This window comes from Lytechinus pictus, chromosome 10 (genome assembly GCF_037042905.1).
Source record: "Lytechinus pictus isolate F3 Inbred chromosome 10, Lp3.0, whole genome shotgun sequence".
NCBI lineage: Eukaryota > Metazoa > Echinodermata > Echinoidea > Temnopleuroida > Toxopneustidae > Lytechinus > Lytechinus pictus.
In genome coordinates, this window is record NC_087254.1 from 29040906 (window position 1) to 29062983 (window position 22078).

Here is a 22078-nt window from a genome sequence, read left to right on the forward strand (position 1 = left end):
CTGGCGAAAATAATTTTAAGGACACCATACCGTATTTGTAATCATGGCTTTGACGAAAAGAAAACGTGGACGATCTCAGAAGAAAACGGAAGAGAAAATAACACAAAACAGGCGATCTGTGGGTTCAGAAAAAGTGCAGGAGAATATTTCAACATCATCAATTTCCAAGAATCCTGATAATGAAAAGGGTTTAGAAACTGGAGAGAGTGCAGACGAGTTTGTTCACAGCTCGGACGCAGCAGCAGCGGGGAGCAGCGGAACAATGGCTGTGTTAGTACCCGAAACTTCGGGGGAGCAGAATGTTGGACCGGCGGCGGCGGTGGAAGAATTGAGCGATGATTCTGACACATCATCAAATGACTCTTTCCCTCAGTTTGTCATCGACTCCAAGCCAGATCTTCGATTGAATATGAAGGAAAGTGACTTAGAAAATGATAATGATGACTCAGATCCGGGATTCACATTTGTGATAGATAAAATTGGAAGCTCATCAAAATTTAGTCACGAACACCGGCGAATTGATGAGCCAACAAATGAATCTGAGTTAGAGAATCTGGAAGATGGTGAAAATTCATCCTTAAAAATGGGCTCAATAAAGAAAAGTGATGAACAAGAATCAAGAAAGCAGAAAAACTCACAAGAAAAGAAAAGGTAGATAGAGTCTTAATCTAAAAGTGTAATTTAATCTTTCCTGTATACTATTAGTATTACTATTGTACCTGCATGGGTAATTGGATGGAGTTGGCCGGCATAGCCAGAACTGGTAGAGCAGAAGTACAGAATTTTCTGTGGTAACTACTGCTATAAATACTGCTGATAAAGAGACAGAATATGTTCAGAAGATCTATGCAAATTATGCTCAAAAAGTCATATGAACAAAATATTTCTTGGCTTAACTGCAGAATACCCCGACACTGCTCACTACCCAATCGTTGGTCAGCCAACACAACGATGTCAAGACCTATAGCTATATACTAATTCAATGGTATATAGCCTAGATATATCCATACTATTATATACGTACATGCATTACTGGTACTACTACTACTACTATACTACGTACGTACGTACGTATGACGGTACGTACGAGCAATGCATCCAGGCCATACGTAATGACCTTTGCCCTTTGACGTCTACTACTAGAGCTATAATTAAACATCGTTGGGTGCGCTGCTAGCCAACGACCCACGTTGTGACGGTACGGACGGTGCAATATAATATTCAAAACATCGCTAGCCAACGACCAACGATGTGACGGTGCCATGTAACATTTAAAACATCGTTGGCTAACCAACGACCCACGATGTGAAGGTGCAATAGTACAAGATTAATACACTCTTTTAAATTACCTACTACTACTAGCTATTGCTATACATTGTTGGGTGCGCCGCTAGCCAACGACCAACGATGTGACCGTGCAATGCAACATTCAAAACATCGTTGGCAAGCGTTTCAAAGTATGGTTTCACAAAACAGTTTAATATATGCATATCCTGGTTAGTGAGGTGATCGATGTCATTCACTCTCTATTTCTTTTGTATTTTTTATACATGAAATATTTTCATTTTTTCTTCATTAAAATATGAAATAAAGTTTTAAGAAGGAATTCAATGGGAATTGAATTCAATGGGAATTGAATTCAATTAGGGTTAGGGTTAGGGTTAGGGTTAGGGTTTAGGGTTAGGGTTAGGGTTAGGGTTAGGGTTAGGGTTAGGGTTAGGGTTAGGGTTTAGGGTTAGGGTTAGGGTTTAGGGTTAGGGTTAGGGTTAGGGTTAGGGTTAGGGTTAGGGTTAGGGTTAGGGTTAGGGTTAGGGTTAGGGTTTAGGGTTAGGGTTAGGGTTAGGGTTTAGGGTTAGGGTTAGGGTTAGGGTTATATTCACATCGTTGGCATCGCCGGCAATGTTGGCCTCTACAACAGGCATATTCACATCGTTGGCATCGCCGGCAATGTTGGCCTATGTAAGATACATTCACATCGTTGGCACTGTTGGCATCTACTACAGGCACCAACACATCGTTGGCATCGCGGGCGTTGTTGGTATATACATACTAAACATACATTCACATCGTTGGCATCGCCGGCAAAGTTGGCCTATACTTACTAAAGATACATTCACATCGTTGGCATCGCCGGCAATGTTGGCCTCTACTACAGGCATATTCACATCGTTGGCATCGCTGGCAATGTTGGCCTCTACTACAGGCATATTCACATCGTTGGCATCGCCGGCAATGTTGGCCTATGTAAGATACATTCACATCGTTGGCACTGTTGGCATCTACTACAGGCACCAACACATCGTTGGCATCGCGGGCGCTGTTGGTATATACATACTAAACATACGTTCACATCGTTGGCATCGCCGGCAAAGTTGGCCTATACTTACTAAAGATACATTCACATCGTTGGCATCGATGGCAAGGTTGGCCTGTACTACAGACACCAACACATCGTTGGCATCCTGGCCGGCGCTGTTGGCCTATACGTACTAAAGATACATTTACATTGTTGGCATCGTTGGCACTGTTGGCATCTACTACAGGCACCAACACATCGTTGGCATCGCGGGCGCTGTTGGCCTATACATACAAAAGATACATTCACATCGTTGGCATCGCGGGCAAGGTTGGCCTATACTACAGACACCAACACATCGTTGGCATCCTGGCCGGCGCTGTTGGCCTATACGTACTAAAGATACATTTACATTGTTGGCATCGTTGGCACTGTTGGCATCTACTACAGGCACCAACACATCGTTGGCATCGCGGGCGCTGTTGGCCTATACCTACTAAAGATACATTCACATCGTTGGCATCGAGGGCAATGTTAGCCTGTACTCTACAGTACAGACACCAACACATCGTTGGCATCGCGGGCAATGTTGGTCTACATAGGAAACTACAGATATGATCGCATCGTTGGCATCGCGGGCACTGTTGGCATGTACTACAGACACCAACACATCGTTGCCATGGCGGGCAATGTTGGTTTACATAGGCAACTACAGATATGATCGCATCGTTGGCATCGAGGGCAATGTTGGCCTGTACTACAGACACCAACACATCGTTGGCATCGCGGGCAATGTTGGTCTACACATACTACGGAAATATACACATCGTTGGCATCGCGGACACTGTTGGTCTACATACTACAGAACACAGATATAGATCGTTGGCATCGAGGGCAGTGTTGGCCTGTACCGACTACAGACACCAACACACCGCTACCATCGCGGACTGTGTTGGCCTACACGTACTACGAAAATATACACATCGTTGGCATCGCGGGCAATGTCGGCCTACATACTACAGATGCACACAGATATATATATAGATCGTTGGCATCGCGGGCAGTGTTGGCCTGTACTACGGACACCAACGCACCGCTAGCATCGCGGACTGTGTTGGCCTACACGTACTACGAAAATATACACATCGTTGGCATCGCGGACACTGTTGGTCTACATACTAATCGCGCGCGCTCGCATCGTTAGCGTTACAGTCTGAACACTTAGAATCTATTCAAAAAATACTTGTAAGTTGTAAATCATTCAATTATTTATTATAGCTGATTTCCTGATTTGATAGCTTAAGTACATCGTTGTGCGTTGGCTCTCCAACGATAAGGTAACGCAGTGTCCGGGTATTCTGCAGTTGTTCCAAATATTCTAAAGTAAGAGGAGATCCAGTAGGGTTTTGTTTTGGGAAAGAATTTTCATTTGTGAAATTCTCTTGAATTTTTTTATTTTTCTTTCAGCTTACCATCATTAGATGCCCCCTGTGAGATTGATGTTGGAATGGATCTTGGAGACTGTTATATCAACCTTGATGGAGAGGATGCTATGTCAAGCAAGACGGCTGTTGAGAATATACTTCTTAAGAGTCGGAAAGATGAGGTAAAAGCAGGGAAAACAGACGAACATAGGGACTAATGGCTTGTACCGAAAGTCCGAAAGGTTGGGTTACGTTGCTTCATAAAAAGAGGAACCCCTTAATGCGGCATGCCGTCACCCACTGTTTAAGTACAAGCTGTGTCTAATTGGGGTGCTGTAAGGGATAGATTAATTTCAAGTCAACTCTAGAAAACTTCTGATTGGTTATCTCTTTCAAGTTTGCCAGAAATTGTCCAGCAATATGATGCAGCCTTGATTGATTGCAACACTTGTGAATCATTTTAAAACTTAAAATTGACTTACAATTGATTGCAGTTTCATTTATACAGGCATGCATTTAATTCTCTCTAGATGTATTTGTTCTAGGCATGAAGTTGATGTTATCGTTGTATAAAGCTATGTAGAATTAAATAAATTGAGATCTGTATATTGAATTTATTTTCTTTTTCCAGCTGATAAAGAAGAGTGTGTTGACTCCAGATTTTGAGAAGAAGCACAGTATACCGCCATACAAGGTTGGGATCAGACAGCTTAAGAAACAGAGAAAGGTAAATATTCAAAATTCAAAAGCTCTTGTGCTATGTTGTTGCCAGCAAAGTAGAATATCAATCTCAAACTGATTGATCAAATAGAATTAGTAGCAAATTATTTCTCTCAATTCCTGAAATATAAAGATATGTGTTCATAATTCATGATTTCCATTAAATTCGCTCTATTTCTGAAACCCCTCAGTATTGGAAATTAGCAATATTCATGTTTTATCTGGCAAAGAGTTTGTTCATTTTTCTTGTAACCAGAAGAGTAAAGAAAAGGCATAATTCTGTATATTTACCATCATCATGATGGGGTTGGGGGTAGGACTTAATGAACCTAAGTTTGCCCTTTTCTCTATACTGTTGAGCTCAAAACAATATTGCAATGATTGGTTGCAGAGTACATACGACACTACAAAGTTTCAAGTTTTCAAGTTACATTGCCACGTCCCCTTTGAGTTTGAAAATTTACTGCATTACTTAATCATGCTGCTTTATTGTAATATTTTACGTGGGGTAGCCACTTCAGTTTGAAAACTTTTCTCCAAGTGGGCCCTGCCTAAAATGTTAATGTTATTATTGTTATGTTCTTTGGTAATAATTTTTTCAGTTCGATATAATTTTTGCAATTTGTCCTCAAACAGAAAGAGCGAGAGTCAACCAAAGGAGATGGATGGTTTGATATGAAAGCTCCGGAGATGACCGAGGAGCTCCGCAACGACCTCAAGGTTATTAAGATGAGATCGATCCTTGATCCCAAGAGGTTCTACAAAGGCAATGATATGCCAGCCATTCCTAAATTTGTCCAGGTATGCATTAAAATTAGTGGGTTGTATTCTCTTGACAATGATTGAGTTAACTCAAGGTAATATAACATACTTATATGGAGTGCAATTTGCTGACTCTTTCACCTTTAATCTTGGGGCAAAAAAATATGTCACCAAGCTAATTGTGTTGTGAAATGAGAATAAAAGATAATACGAGTATACAATGAATTTTATTTATTATTTGAGTACATTAACTGTCATAAATATTGAAGAAGTATGGTGATACCCTGCTATCCATAGAAGTGCGGACTAGAATTCTTGTTTTATCTGGAGATGAACATTGGTCTAATTATCAGAATACCACCCAATCTGTCTTTCAACTTTCAGGTGAAATGGACCACAATTTTGTGCCACTAGTTTCAATAATAAGTAATGGAAAGAAACCTTGTAATTATTATTTTTTTTTTACCATAGAATTGGATCACAATTTTTTTGTGGTAGAATACTTGCAAATTGCAGGCCAGGGATTAGGAGATAATGATGCAAGAAGAATAATCAATTGGTCAAAAATGATGTTCCACTTATTTCATTTAGAACATCTGTAATTGGTGGAAACAGGGTACCAATTTCTGTGGAATGGTGATGCTGCACCCTCTTTCAAGGGATGCCAGTTTGGGCAAAAGTATAAATTCAGGTTTCAGTGCTTTCTTATATGACAACCATTGCAAAGTGTAATACCTACCCAGACAGACAAATCAACAAACAGATAAAATTAATAAACAAATTAATAGCTTTCAACAAAATCATAAAATAAGAAAATTGTGTGATAAAGCAGACACATTTTCAACTGGGTGAAAGATAGATTGACAAATTAATGAATAAATATATGCTAGAACTATGCAGTAAAACCAAAAACAGAATCCAGTGTTTAAATTGAGTTATGATAACATTAGCATGAATGTACGGTACAAAATAGTGATATATGTATTGTATAATCAATGTGCTTTCAACTGGGATTGCTTTATTTCATTTTAACAGGTTGGTACAGTAGTTGACAGCCCTGTTGACTTTTACCATTCTCGTGTGCCAAAGAAACAAAGGAAACAAACTCTGGTGGATGAATTACTTGCTGATTCAGACACAAGAAGGTAAACCATCACTATTAGTTCATTATAGTTGAGATTTATTTTGTTAAAGTCTAATTTCAGATGATCTGAACATAACACAATAGTAATATCCCCCATCAAATTAATAAGCATATTTTTTGCCTAAAAGATTTTGAGCCAAATAACTTGATCAGTATTTCTACTCTTATCCATTAACTTCTTTATAAAAGTGAAATGCATGTATGCATTTTACTATTTTTTGATCAGCATGGATAAGTGTTTGAGCCAAATGATGTGATCAGTATTTCTACTCTTATTCATTAACTTCTTTATAAAAGTGAACTGCATGTATGCATTTTGCTATTTTTTGATCAGCATAAATAAGTATGCAATGAAAGCAAAATTCACTGGAGTAATTTTCTGCATATTATTTTGATTATTTTTTCTGTTGTATTTTCAAGTGTTTTGTTTATCATTCATTGTTTGACATAGATATCACATGTTTTCTACTGTCTAGCACAATGCAAGGGTCAACCCTCCTAGTATTTGATAATGCCAAGCACATTCTGCTTATTGAAAAATTCAGAGTTAGATACACAAATTGACAGATCCATTTCATGTGTAATTGAGCATTTTTAGGTGTTTAGGTGTATGTGCTCTGGCAGTGATGGACATGGTTTATTTTCAGTTGGTCTAATGACAGTTCGTCCAATTACCAACTCATCTACTATCATTCGGTCTACCATTAAATCGTCCACTATCCACATGGTCTAACTACCATTTTGTCTAATAACCAGTTGGTCCAATAGCCATTTAGTCCATATACCATTTGGTCTAATTGGACTAAGTGTTAATTGTGCAAAATGAATGAAAACGAAATGGGTATTAGACCAACTGGTCATAAACGAACTGGTGATTAGATGAAGTGATGATTGGACCCAATATTTATTGAACCAAATGGTTGTTAGATGAAATGGCATTAGACTAAATGAAGGTAGACCATGTGATGAGTGGACGAATTAGCAATAGACGAATCAGCAATTTACCGATGGAGGCGTAAACATTTAGTGGATTCAGTTGAGAATCCATCTTCATAAGGTGACACTAAGAATGTAATTAAACCTTTGTTTTCCCTGTTTTGCAGATACAACAAGAGGAAATATATAGAGCTACAAGAGAAGATTAACTCCATCCCTAAAGGTCAAAAGAAGCACAAGTTTGGCAAGAAGAAGGATGACAAGAAGAGATAACATACTTTGAAGAGCTTCAGTATATGTAGAAAGTCCTATTTAAAGATGGGTGATTGAATGAAGGGTTTAAAGGAAGAGTTGAGTTCTGGGGGAAAGTGAAAAGTAATTTGTAAGCTTTCACAATGAATATTTAAACCAAAAATTAGCCTTCTAGGAGCTTTATGTTGAGAATTAGTACAATAGGTATGATTTATGCATATAATAGCATAATTAATTCATAAATAAAATCTGATTATTTTTTAGAAAATTAATCATACAACCTTGTAGATAACATCACATACGATTATTATTCTGTTTTTTTTTTCATCACTGGCATGATTGGCGGCCAAAATCTCAAGGGGGGGTTAAGTAAGTGACTTGTGTACATCATACATGTAGCACTATCTTTTTGTGGATTTACATTCATAAACAGTAATTTGGCTTTATTTTGAATTTTCCAGAATAAATAAACTAAAATGGCGTTATAAAGAAATTTTAACAACAAACACACAAGTGTGCATATTGTAATTCTTTACCGTAAAGACACAAAGGTCATAGTGCAAATAAAAATCATGGGCTTCTATCAGTCTAATTTTTGCAAGATATGATAAAGTTGTACAGAAATATAATGGAGCAATTATAAGTACTATGTGTATTACTGTCCTTTAAAGGACAAGTCCACCCCAACGAAAAGTTATTTGAATAAACAGAGAAAAATCCAACGAGCATAACACTGAAAATTTCATCAAAATCAGATGTAAAATAAGAAAGTTATGATATTTTAAAGTTTCGCTTAACAGTTCTATGCACATCTGGTCGGTATGCAAATGAGGGGACTGATGACATCATTCACTCACTATATCTTTTGTATTTCATTATTTGAAATATGATTTATTCTCATTTTCTCATTGTCCTTGAAACAAAGTTTCATTCCTCCCTGAAAACATGGAATTATCATCGCCTTAACATTTTATGGTTCAGTCAAGTTGGTCCTTATTGTCAAATCTGTAAAAATTGAAATATTCTTTATTTCAAACAATAAAAAACAAAAGAAATAGTGAGTGAGGGACATCATCGACTCTCTCATTGGCATGTCATTGAGTTGTGCATATAACTGTTTGGTGAAAAATAAGCGAAACTTTAAAATGTCATAACTTCCTTATTTTACATCCGATTTTGATGAAATTTTCAGCATTATGCTAGTTTGATTTTTCTCTATTTATTTAAATCAACATTTTTCTGAGGTGGACTTGACCTTTAATGTTATTTGTGTTTCTTTGTCCTTTGAAAATAAGAAAACCAAATTATAGCACCAAATGTCACTTGTCTTGAAATTTAAAGAGTGAATTTAGGAATTATATCAAAGTATGTGAGCAACTAGACCAGTAGAATATCAATGATGGTAACCATGGTAATAGTGTTTATTATCCAATCTTTATCACTGTGATTGCCATTGAATGACAACTTGTCAATCTTAAAGAAGAATGAAACCCTGGGAACAAAGTTTCAACAAACAAGCTTGTATGAAAGCATAAAAAAACAATGCAATGAAAATTTGAGAAAAAAATAAACAAATAATAAGAAAATTTTGAGTAATTGAATGTTGAGATCACTTGTACAATGCCTACCTAGCTTGTTGTACACAAGCGAATGAGAGGCTGAATGTCTATCAAACGTACTGTTGCACACGTACCATCCAAAATGTACTGTCCATAATGTACCGTTGCACGGTCAGGAACAAGGTGACGTCCAAAATTAGGATTTAATTCATTGTGCTTAGACAAATGCAGGTGTAATTTAAGCATAGTGCTTACTGTTTAAACGTGCATTGCTGCTGCAGATCAGATGCACGCTTGAGAGATTACCGATATGCTATTCGCTTATCTTATTTTCATTATTCGTATTTTGGCTGACTTCCGAGGCATTGTACAACACGAATACAAATATTCTTAGTGGTGCAACATTTAGCATTCGGTGAAAGAGACTCTCCATTCAACTCTGCTATGCCTTGTTGAATAGAGCATCTTTCTCCCCCCCCCCCCCATGCGAAATCTCGCACCATCACACTTGTGCCTATTTGCTATTTGTATAGTATGTGGACATCCTCCCCGTTGGCAATGTGACCAATGTGTGTGATGTCACATTTGTACAACTCCCTAATTACTTTTCTACATATTTCACTTAAATTGTCGCTTTTACAAGCCATAGATTAGGATCCCATTTGATAAAGACTTGTTATAATAACAAATGTACAATTTCTATAACGAATTTACCATCTGTCAATTAGAATGAAGGATTTTAGTAGCTTTTAACTGTATTATAAAACGGACCCCTGGTGTTTTGGTTTCATGGAAAGACATGGAACTTAGGTTTCGTAAAATATGCCATGGACAAAATATCATTGGAATAAGCATAAATAGATGTTTTGGGGTATATTTTCTGAGTAGGAAAGGGAGAGTTTTAATTTTGTGACAACACCAATCTTGGTCACATTGCTAATGGGAGGATCTTAATAGCATTGGTGATTTTGATGTTCATAATTTTCTTATTGTTCGTCCTGTTGTTAACAAACTTTTTGTTGATCATATGCATTTGATTTTCTGTTTCTGTACAAGCCAACTTGTGCCGAGGGTTTTATTTCATAATGAAAAAGAAGCTGGAAATGCAGTTAGTCACAAAATACTACACAGGCAAAATATTGAGCATTTTATATCATATATATTATAAAGATACATTTCATTTACTTGATGAACAAATTAAAGACAAATTCAATAATAAAAATATGTTGCATACTGCTTTTACCACAAGTGGTATTCCTGCTTATGCTATGAATTCATCCTATTTTTTAAAATTCAATGATAAAACATTTGCATTGTACACATTTATAATAATGATAATGAGTACTCAGAATTATACTTTAAATGTGCATTCTGATTGCAAAAAGTCCAAATAAAATGAAAATCCATCCTAATTTTCACTCAATTTCTTGGAATGTCTGGTGAATTCTGACTTTTACATGCAAAGTCTCAAATAGGATTAATAACTAACCACCCCCCCCTCCCAATTTTTGTCTTTTTGTTTTTGCTTCTTCACTTTCACATTTTCAAAATGCAATCCTCTTGAAAGTTTTTGCAATAAATTACGCATCTGCATCATTATCCTTCAATTATAGCAATAAATTACAAATAAAATACTCATTACATTTTGAGAACATCACAAAACATTCATTACAAATAAAACATAATATCGCAATTCTAAGTGAGAAATAAAACAGTTATGTCACAAATACCCATAAATACAATTCTCTATATTTGTTTCTCCAAAGAAAGTATATAAGAACATACATTGCCAATGGCAGACAAAAAAGAGATGTCTATTTGACATACGTATACATCATATTTTTGCACTTTGATATAAAGGTATGCTCACATGAACTTAACATGTAATGCTTAATAAAACTATACGTAAATGTGTAGGTAGAAATAAAATATAGACTTTAAATCTAAGTCTATGCAATAATATTTTTCTTTTTTCATAAATATCAACTAAATATTTCCTATAAACTCTCATCTATGAAAAAGTTAATTTCATTCTCATTGATCAAATATATACAGAACATTTCTCTTAAGTAAACGTTGAATGATACAAAAATGCAAAAATCAATCATCTATTTTCAACAGAATAAGCCACTATAGCTAAAGGCACCACAAATGGAATTTAAAAGAAAGTACTTGTTGGTTCCTAACTTGAAAAAAAATGGTGATAATACAGCTGACATATTGGTCTTTAGTATTTAAAATTCCAATCATTTGTACTTCCGCACATTTATGTATATGTTATGAATAAGATTGGGCACCAGTGTGTTCGCTTGGGGCATAGGGGCGACTGATCCCCCTTTGAAATAAAGAAAGCCAAGTACTGAAAAGAATGTTCCAGGTCACTTCCCTACATTTGTACATAATACCAATACTATTTCTTTGAGAAAAAAAAGTTAAGGTCACATTTTCTATTCAACTTCATATTAAACTTTTCTTTTCTATCAGGTATTCTATTGCCTTCTGGGTTTGTTTCATTTAATGTCAACTAGCATAGTAACAATGCTCAACAGCCAATCAAATGGAAGTTATGACTGGATGGCATAGCTACCATTATTATGCAAGGTGTCCACTTCTATTGTGCTAATATCTTGACAATGGAATCTTGATAAAAAGAGGTCTGATATAATAAAGTAATATGATTACTGCCATATCCTAATAAAAAAATGTTTTAACACAACAAAACATTCATGTTGTGCATAATATTCATATCGCACATTGAATAATAAAAAAATGATAAAAATTACACTTTAATTCTCAAATTGCCTTCTAATTTGTACTGTAAGTATACTGTATAAACGTGTATATAGTTATATTTTGAATATATATTGCAAATGTGTAAAAGCAGTACAAAGAGTATAATTTTACCCAATCCGCAGATGTCAAAAAAATACCAAAAGACTTGTTCAATTATAATTATAAGTAACATATATCAGACAATGTTAAAATTTCATAGTAACTGTTAAAATGAAAGCAATATCAATATTTTGCACCAAAAAAGAAACTTAAATATATTTGACATACTTAAAAGCAAACCTAATAAATTTGTATAATAATTTGTATAACACTTTATACATATATGTATTGACTTGAAAATACCTCACATCATTTTAGCTTGGAAATGAGAGGTTGTTATTGTAGCTTGTATCATGTAATAATACAATTTTCACGAACCACCCCAAGAGTCAAAGAATTAATCTTGATAATTGTAAAATGTAAAAACCTCAATATTTTCACGTTGCTATTCGTAGAAACAAATTAATACAAACCATCTTACTTTTGGTGGCAGAGTATAAAGAGTAATAAATATTCATCACCACCACGATCATCACCATCTTTAGCCCTCTTTGTTAATGTTGTACATTTTCTTTAAAACTGTTATTTCTTAATGATATATAAAACATCAATAAAATAAAACATCCAGAATCATTCTTGACTGGATTCAAATCTCATTGTCACAATCATAATTTCAGTCTTAAAAAAAAACACAGATCACAATCATCTCAAGTGAAAATATATTACACATCTTTGGCAAAATCTATTTAATTTGAATGTTATACCAGTACATTTTAAGCAATCTGTTCTATAACTATTTCTACGTTGCACTGTCATAAAGTACATCCAACAGAAGTGATTTTCACCAATCATAAAAAATAACTATTCAGTGCTGCTCTTCACCAAAAGACCTTCTTCAATCCAAATAATAACTGAATAATAGAGAATAAATAAAATATTTGATTTCTTTCAAACCATGAACATTTTGTCGTGACGGTGCAAGAATGCCCTTGGCAAAACATTTTGCACTCCGCATTGGTGCAGAAACGCCCATACGCAATGCACTTATGCAAGCTACCAAGGGCGTTTTAAGATGCATGCGATGCGCGAAAGTATAGTGTTAAGGGCATTCTTGCACCAACCCAATGATCTGTTCCTATTGAAGCTGCATACAAAATTATGCTTATTAATCTATATATCCATGGTGTATTTATTCACTTCTTTTGGATACTGTACATACACTATATACTTTAAAATATAAAAATAATATATCATGTGAATATCAAAATAGCCTCTACAAGTTGAGATCCTCCCTCTGCATTCTGGCAAAGTTAACGAAGACCTGTTCCAAGGTGGTCTGGCTGACCGAATAGTCCTCTATATTATAGGTGGTCTTGGCCCTTTCCATGGTCCCGAATACTTTTCCCCATGTTAGTAATGGATCTGTGATGTGATAGTGCACCATACCCTGATGCTCATCTTTCAAAGTGCTCCCTGGATGTTAGAAAGTAGAATGAGATAAAGATAAAAATTAACAATCAAGATGGGCTTTGATACAATAATACCAGAATTGTTCAAGGGATAAAGATAAGTGGTCTTTGCAGAAAGAAGTGTTTATGAAATTTTTCTACTTTTATTTATATCCTTGATAATTTTGACAGCACCACAACTTTTATAAGAAACACAAAAAAAGGAAACAAATCACTTCAGCTGGGTTCCAAACACACAGAGTGGGATTTTTCCTTTTTTTCCAGGGCTGCCATGTCTCCCTGATTGTCAGGCAGATTCCCTGAAAATTGACTGATCTTCAACCAAGAAAAATTGCAGCTTTTCAACATCTCCCCGATTCATACATTGAATTATTTCATTAGATTGTGTAATTGAGAAAGATTTCCCTTCTTCCTCTGTAAATTCTACCTGAAAGGTGAATCTGAAAGTTGACAGCTCTGACTTTATGGAATAGCCCATCCCTAAAAAATCAAACAAAATGTCAAACTCACCTGGAAACGCTTCCATGATGAAATCCTTTAGAGGTTGTAAGTCTGGTATACCGCCCTCTATTGATATAGCTACTTTGGCCAGGAGGGTGTAGCCATGACCGAATCGACTCTTCAAATGCTGCGTTGACCCTAAACACTTGATACCTCCATTGACCATGATAGCAAGCCTGGTACATAAGGCTTCACACTCTTCCATACTGAAATACAACACAGGGAAATCAAAGTATTTTTATTCTTTAGTTTTGGAATTAAAAAATCTGTCATGTTTCCATCCATTACCAGATACAGTTAAAGACCCTGACCGGTGTAAAAACAGTCATATATCAAAATAAAGGTAATGATTCTTACAATACAAATATACCAAAAATATTACATATATCTCCTTCCATTTCTGACAAATATTAAATAAAAATCAAAGAAACTGCTCCTCCAAAGTACGCTTCGATTGAGCACCCCCACGTCGCCTGGAAATGATGACGTCACGTTGTGTCAGGAGGGTTGTGATTCTATAGGTTTGTGTACAAAAGCATTGGGTATTTTCTTCCATTTCCATGTTATGAATCCATATTTTTTTTCGTTTTCAGATGAAAATGGCACTCAAAATTATTCACTGTTCAAATTGTTGTAAACCTACAACTATTCACTACCTTTTTGTGATTTCTTTGTTTGGCTCTTATTGGGCCTAAATTGCTATGTCAGGAAAAGTTGTTATACATAATCTAAATGCAGATAGAATTGAAATCTGCGCCAAATAAGCAGGAAATAAAATATGGCAAAAACTAGTTCAAAACTGTAGATTTCATAAATTCAAGCTTGTGGGTAAAAATATATGTGATATCCCTCTGTGATAGAAGTGAAGAGAATGAAATGCGTTATCTGGAAAGCAAAAAATCACCCAGTTTTTCTGTGTACAAACCTATGGAATCACGACGCTTCTTACACAACGTGACGTCACGGTCTCGAGGCAGGTGAAAAGCACAATAAAGCCTATTTTCTAAGCGGGGTTCGAAGCCCGATAATTGGAATATTCACAAGCAAAATACTCAGCTGGGAAGCGGTGAAAATGCATAAAGCATACCTTGCTGTATTTAGTAGCTTATAAGCTTTCGATTGGTATATAATTTATCAATTTCATTTTCGGGTCCGGTCTGGATCTTTAAGAGATAATTCCACAACAAATGTTGCAGGAAAAAGCAAATACGATATTAGTACTTGATAGATAGAAATTGTTTAAACATTTACTAAGTAAATTACAATCAAAATGTTTTAAAACGCAAATGAGGTTTTCCCCCCTCTCAACGCCTACCTGTTTAGTGGAAAATTAACTTCACCAAATACAAGTACAGTGAATGTGATGGGAGAAAACATTCACCTACAATCTTTGTGTACATACATACATGTACCTTTCTGACAGACATTAGCTACATAAAATAAGATGATTAGTAGGAGCAAAACCATACCTACATACACACGACATTTGGAATATTCTTGCCTGGGTAAAGCCACATTATTTTTTGTGTAACTTCAGTGGCTTATCCCGATTCTGCCTTATACAACATGATAATGAAATTTTGGTATACATATATATATTTATAATTATAAATTAATGTGAGCTAGTTCGAGAGGACATCAATTTGTTTCCTCACCTGTGTGATGTTAATATAATGCACCTTCCTTCATCTCGCACTTTACAGAGTGCATCCCATAGCAACCGCCTGGTAACGGGATCCATACCGGTAGAAGGTTCGTCTAAGAAGACAATGGGTGGGTCACCTATCAGGGCTATCGCTGTACTCAGCTTACGCTTGTTACCTCCGCTGCATATACAGAGTGTGAGGGAAAAAAAGGGTAGAACGCTATACTAGTGGCAAGTGTGATATATTAATCGCAGGGGATATCAACAGGCATATGTAATCAAGTTTGTTCTTAATCCATTGACTCCTGTAATTCTCAAACGCATTATAAAGGTGTCACATGTTTCCAGGAGCGAAAAGTTCAGAGGGATTAATAGTTTCATAGTTACTTGCTATGCGACATTCGGACAAGTTAATTTCAACATTTGTGAAAGAGAGAGAGGTGGTGCCATTTCTCCTATTCTCTTCTTGCTTTAAGATTCTTTATTTCTCCTTACCTGAGTGCCTTTGCCTGTTTATCGGCGTGCGGCTCAAGGTTGAAGATACGAAGCAGCTTATGAACCTGAGGAGGTATCCTAATCTCGGGCATACCTCGTAATCTACCATACATGAACAGGGTTTCCCTGCATGTCATCTGATCAATCAAGGCATCGCTTTGAGGGCAGTACCCTACTCGCTGCTGAACCTATGTCAAGAATGAAAAAGGTGATTGGTTACTGTGAAACCAAACTTGAATGCATAATTGGCAGTAGTTTTGTGGAAAAAAGTCTTTGAAATCAACGTAAGTTGTTATTATATTAACTGATCAACATTTACAAATTTCTCAACTAGCCCTCAAGTCAAATTTGAAATAATGAATGAGCTAAAATTTGCCGTTAAACAAAGATTAGCACACATGGGCACGGGAGCTAATCACAGCTTGAAAGAGAAAGGTTTACACAAAGAATGCCAAGCTTATTTTGCAAGCCTGGGTGCAAGCCAGAAATTGCTTTACATTTATGACCAGCATGTCCGAATGCAAGTAGAGGAGCTAAAATTCTTGGTTCTACTGTATTGCGACTATGTATGGAACAGGATTGGCCTGAAGGTAGAGTCTAGTAAGCCTATCTGAAAGGTTCAAATCCTACCAATCCAAGATTTCAATCTGTTTTTTTTCAGATCAAATATGTGATCTTATTAATTGCGTGCAAGTCAGAAATATCACAAAATGATTTGATAATCCACTGATAGACAATGACAAATAATATTTTCTATGAGTGGATTTTCTGTCATACAAGTTACATTTTCCATGGATTAATACCCTGGTATAATAAAGGTTCACGTACCATCTGCAAGTCATCCTTGATACTGAAACCTTCAACATAGGCCTCTCCACCAGTCACATCTTCATCCCCTGTCAGCATCTTGAATGTAGTGGTCTTCCCAGCTCCGTTGACCCCTAGCAACCCAAAGCATTCCCTGGGAGGCACTCCTAGAGATGTTCCATGGACAGCAACCAATGGATCCTTCCGCCTGGTCCCAGGGTAGACTTTCCGCAGATCCTCCATCACCAGGACGTTGGTCCTGAACAGCTCTTCTTTGGGCGTGCTCTGGATCCGCCTCCTCTCGGCAGCAACGTCTTCATCCTCCTTTAAGTAGAGAGAGAAAAAGAACTCTCACCAATATTTTCTCTAATTTTCCTGCTTTTATCAAAACCAAATTATTATCAGGGTGAACTTCTTCTTTAAACCAGTAAATAGTTTTCTTGACCATCATTGTCTTTAATAAATATATTTCACTTTTAAAAACAAACTTAACCAACATCAACTTTACCAACATCTAGTTTACCAACGTCTGCTTTACCATCATCAACTTTATCAAATCAACCTTAACTTCACCAACATTAACTGTTACAACATCAAATTTACCACCATCAACTTTACCCACATCAACTGTACAATATCAACATTACAAACATCAACTTTACGATTATCAACTATGCAATCATCAAATATACCATCACCTTTACTAATATCATCTTTACCATCACAAACTTCACCATCAACTCAACTAACACCAACTTTCCCATCATCTCATCAACCATCATCACCACTACCCCACCCTATCTTGGTACTCACAGTATTACTAGCTGGTGTGTCTTCGACCACATTGATGGCTTTCTTTCTCTGTAGGAGGTATCTGATATTCCTGATCCATCCCAGCTCATGAATGAAGACCAACGCAAAGTATACTACGCCCTCTATGGCCATAAAGATAACAAACCTCCCGATTCCAGGATCCTCCCATGCATACATATTCTCTTGGTATTTGATATCTGGCAAAAAAAACAGCAATAAATGAGATTCTCATTTTATAATACTGAAAACATCACAATGACATGTCACACATGAATCATACATACTTGAATTAAAATCCCTTTACATTTTACAACAGTACTTTGATATACAAACGTACAGTTTTAGATCTTGTAAATGAGTTACTTCTGAATCACATACGAAAAAGATCTTTCATTGAAAATAATTACGATATCACTTTACAACATGAATGCATGAAATACAAATAAAAAAGGCACTATTACTAGATGGGAATTCAATCAATTAAGTCAGTTAGGGTGGTATTCAATATGATTCACAGATAAGTTACTCTTGCATTCAAGATGTAAAATACAAGGTAATGATAGTTAGAACCTTGAGCAGACTGCAGAATGGGTACAAAAACATTATAAATTCTAATATCATTATTTGTTAAAATATATTTGTTTTATAGTACCTGGCTGAGAATCGCAAAGTTGTCTAGCAACCACATTCTCTGTGCAGATCTTGAGGATTTGATAATTGTTGTAATAATCAGACAAGGCTGACCCGAGGCAGAAGGATGGACAGAACATGAACGTCCAACTCAGAATATTAGCAATGTAAACCAGCCCAAGCTCCGGTACCGACAGGATCTCCACGGCGATGTAAGTCGTCGACCCAAAGATGATATTGAACATGGTGAGGGCAACAAACCCAGTGGAGGGCGTGGAGAAGAGGAACGAGAGGAGATACATGAGGGGTATGATGGCCCATCCGTGGAGGAAGAGAATGAGGAGTACAGAGAGGCTGTTGATACCGGCATATGCCTCGATGCTAAAGAGGATGAAGATGATAACGCAGATGATGCAAGGTACAAGGTAGTTTATTAGATCCCAGACGAATGTGGAGAACCAGAAGTTGGAGATGCGGACACCGCTGATGAACTGGACGTGCTTTGATTTCACGGTACTCTCCTAAAATAACAATACAAAACAGAATATGCATTTAATGCATTAGGTCTTATTGCTTATTTGAATACTTAATCACTAACATCAGAAGAAATAATGCAGAGGACAAATAAAGCAAGTGACATAGATACAAAATTATTTATCATATTTATATTTCATCTACATGGAGTCTGGTCATTCTCTTGGTAGAAAATTTGAAAACTTTTAATATCATTTAGTTTTAGTCCTATTTTACAAAGAGTTGTAATTGATCCAATCAACATAAACTATATGGAAATACATCATCTTCATAATTTCACCAAAAGGAAATTAGCACAACGCTCTTGGTAAATAAAGCAGAAGCACAAAAAAATTTGAAGACTACCATGAATGAACGGGTATACATCATATCTAGAAAATATTTTGAACAAACAAATATTTCAGATGTTGGCATTGCTTGCTTTCCATAGTTGTGGTTGAGTGGACCAATATCCCAACTCTTTGTAAGATGGGACCAAGGACTGCTTGAAAAGTTCCTGGTTCTTTACCCGCAATGCAACATTTTGATCATGTAGTCGTATAATACATACCATAACATATTTGTCATATTTAACCTGATTCAAGGCAAAAGGTGACCCTTATGGAAAGGTTAATAAATTGGTTTTACTATAAGTTTTCACAAAATGGATTTCCCTTCTCAAGACGCAATCCAGATTCTTACCTTGATTATGAACACCACAAAGCTACTAGCCAGGAAAGACATCCCAAAGAGCATGTTGAAAGATATAGCAAACCCTGTCTGGACACCAATGTTGAGCTGGTCACTGGCTTGCTCTTCAATCGTCCTTGGCAACGGATGATTGATAGTGGTGATCTGGTAGCTATCGTTCAGATAGTAACGTAGTAGAGCATTGTCAATGGCATTGAGGGCAATAGGAGGGGTGTGGTAGGGCTGCTCCTGGAAAAGTGCCACACCTTCCGAGCGGGTAGCGTTGTTTGGCAGGATCACATCGTCAAACGTTGATGCAATCAGATTGACCCGGAAGAACTCTGACAGCGTTTCCTCTCGCTCGTCAATCAGGTAGTCTAACATGTCGTAGGTGGCATTGGTGGAGATGTTGACTGCAGTAGTGCCAGTGTTGACAAACTGTTCTGCATATACTCTGGTGAGGTCATTAATGGCTGAGCTGGATGGATCGTACGAGGTGAAGGGAGCCACCGTGTTGTCACCATACGTTTGCATGTTGAGCGTGATGGAATTAGAATCCCCGGGGGATGGCAAGATCTTGGAAGCCAGGATGGCAAACAGTGTACAGATGATAGGGATAAAGAGTTGGACGATGATGAGGATCATGTTGCGCCATGTGTGAAGGACTCGCTTCAGGAACATGGCACGGAACTGCTGCCAGTACAGCACAATGCCTGTGTTAAGGTCGGGAACTATTATAGATCCTTGGCTGTTGACGCTCTCAACCATTTCTGTCAAAAGAAAAGCACAGCATTTGAATTGAGAACTTTTTCATAATTTGAGAACCTAGCTCAAACATGGTACAAAACAGCAATTACAATTTTACATTGCTACGCTATCCCATAGGACCTCCTTGACCCTGCCACACCATACATATATACATATGTATATACCTCGCAATGATGTGTGGCCTTCAAGCCAAAAGTACATTATAATTTTATGTTTTAAACAAATTCTGGTGAATCTGTATAGTGCTATTAACAATTTTTGGGCTGATTGAAAAGCCTCATATTCAAAACCTTCCAGGGGCTCTGCCACCAACCCCTACTTGGAGCCCTTCAGCAGGCCCACTAGAACTCCACACCATGCTATACATATTTCTTAGTGCAAGTAGCGCAACAGACATTTCTGTTATCAAATGGGTCACTCTACAAAACTAACGGAGAACCCCTGCCCCACTGAATGCTATTCTAATGTGACTCTGCACACCAATCATGTCTCATATCTTAGGGGTTTTTGGTAAATGGAACAGTCACCAGATTACTTGCTCTGTGAATGAATTGATAGGGTAGAATCATGGTGATGCAGAATGAATTTGGCATTGGGAGGTCTGTTATGGGCTCCCAACACCGCATTACCAATGTGTCACACTGCAGTCTTTGTACCTGATTCATTCTCTGCTTCATCCACAACGTATGCAGCATTGTCATAGGACTGGTCTTTGCCCGGTCCTTCGGGTTTCTCTGTCTTTCCATTAGGAAGACTTTCAAGGCTGGCTTCAGCGTTGGACATGCTTCTGTAACGTGCTTCATTCTCTTCCTCCTGGCCAAGGTTCATGCCCACCCTGTCATAGAAAATATACAGGTATGGTGAACAACTAAGGTGCATATCACAGCCGGGGCACCAATAGAAAGGAAAATGTTCAGGAGCCTGGAAAAAAAATGCCTCCTCTACCATTGGATCTTATGGGGTAGATTTCCCCTTGAAGGCAGTATTGTGGTTTCAGTGTTTAGGAAAGGATCCTTCTTGATGAGATTTGTTCCTTACCCAAACTTGAGCTGGAAGGTCTTTTGTAACCTTTGCAATGAACATTTTATTTTCCACATACATGTACATGTATCTACCGCCTTCGCCTGCCCCCCCCCCCCCCACCCTCTCTGTCGCTCTCTTAATCCATTCTTTCAATCCTTATCACAATAACTCACTTTAGAAAGACTTCTTCCATGGTAGTCACTGATGCACCGTAGCTATCAATCCCAAGCTCTTTCTTCTGTGTCTCTAGCTGCGAGAAGAGACCCTCAAAGTGAGCTACGGATTCCTCTGGTAGAATATAAGAGAGTTCTGCACCAACATTGTTCTCCATCTGTACTCCGGAGACATGCTCCTTGATGACATCACTGACTGCATTCACATTGCAGTCTGCCGATTTCGCGATGACCATGTGATATCCAATACCTGTACAAGGACACAAAATTAAGTTTTAAAAAAAATGTTCCTTGCATGATCATTATCATCATCAACAAACATTATAACTACCCCACCACAGTCATTCATCATTATCATCATCACCACCAATATCATTATCATCATCATCATCATCATCACCATGCATCACCATCACCACCATCACCACCACCACCACCATCATCATCACCTTCATCATCAATACCATCATGATCATCATTACTATCATCATCAACATCATCCTCATCATCATTCATCACCATCATCATCACCATCATCATCATCTTGAACATCTTCAACACTATCAATTTAATACATCATCTTTTAAACAGCTTAAAACATAAAAAAATATTGATGCAATGTAAAA

The 22078-nt window shown here is 37.0% G+C and overlaps 2 protein-coding genes across 2 annotated transcripts in view; one reads left to right on the forward strand and one right to left on the reverse strand.

Annotated features, from left to right (window-relative positions):
* Nucleotides 1-10505, forward strand: LOC129270073 (deoxynucleotidyltransferase terminal-interacting protein 2-like). Its single transcript, XM_064105749.1, has 6 exons — nt 1-651; nt 3764-3902; nt 4352-4447; nt 5077-5241; nt 6238-6347; nt 7450-10505. The coding sequence occupies exons 1-6, from the start codon at nt 44-46 to the stop codon at nt 7553-7555; spliced, it is 1224 nt and encodes a 407-aa protein (XP_063961819.1). The 5' UTR covers nt 1-43; the 3' UTR covers nt 7556-10505.
* The window catches only part of LOC129269427 (phospholipid-transporting ATPase ABCA3-like), a 22107-nt gene continuing 10261 nt past the window's right edge, over nt 10233-22078 (reverse strand). Inside the window, exons 12-21 of the mRNA XM_064105748.1 lie at nt 21453-21702; nt 20913-21091; nt 19501-20258; nt 18308-18806; nt 17656-17852; nt 16864-17166; nt 16036-16223; nt 15551-15721; nt 13905-14101; nt 10233-13398 (exon numbers count right to left, since the gene is read on the reverse strand). Coding sequence (XP_063961818.1) covers nt 13199-13398; nt 13905-14101; nt 15551-15721; nt 16036-16223; nt 16864-17166; nt 17656-17852; nt 18308-18806; nt 19501-20258; nt 20913-21091; nt 21453-21702 — 2942 coding nt within the window. The 3' untranslated portion in view covers nt 10233-13198. The remainder of the gene's footprint in view (nt 13399-13904; nt 14102-15550; nt 15722-16035; nt 16224-16863; nt 17167-17655; nt 17853-18307; nt 18807-19500; nt 20259-20912; nt 21092-21452; nt 21703-22078) is intronic.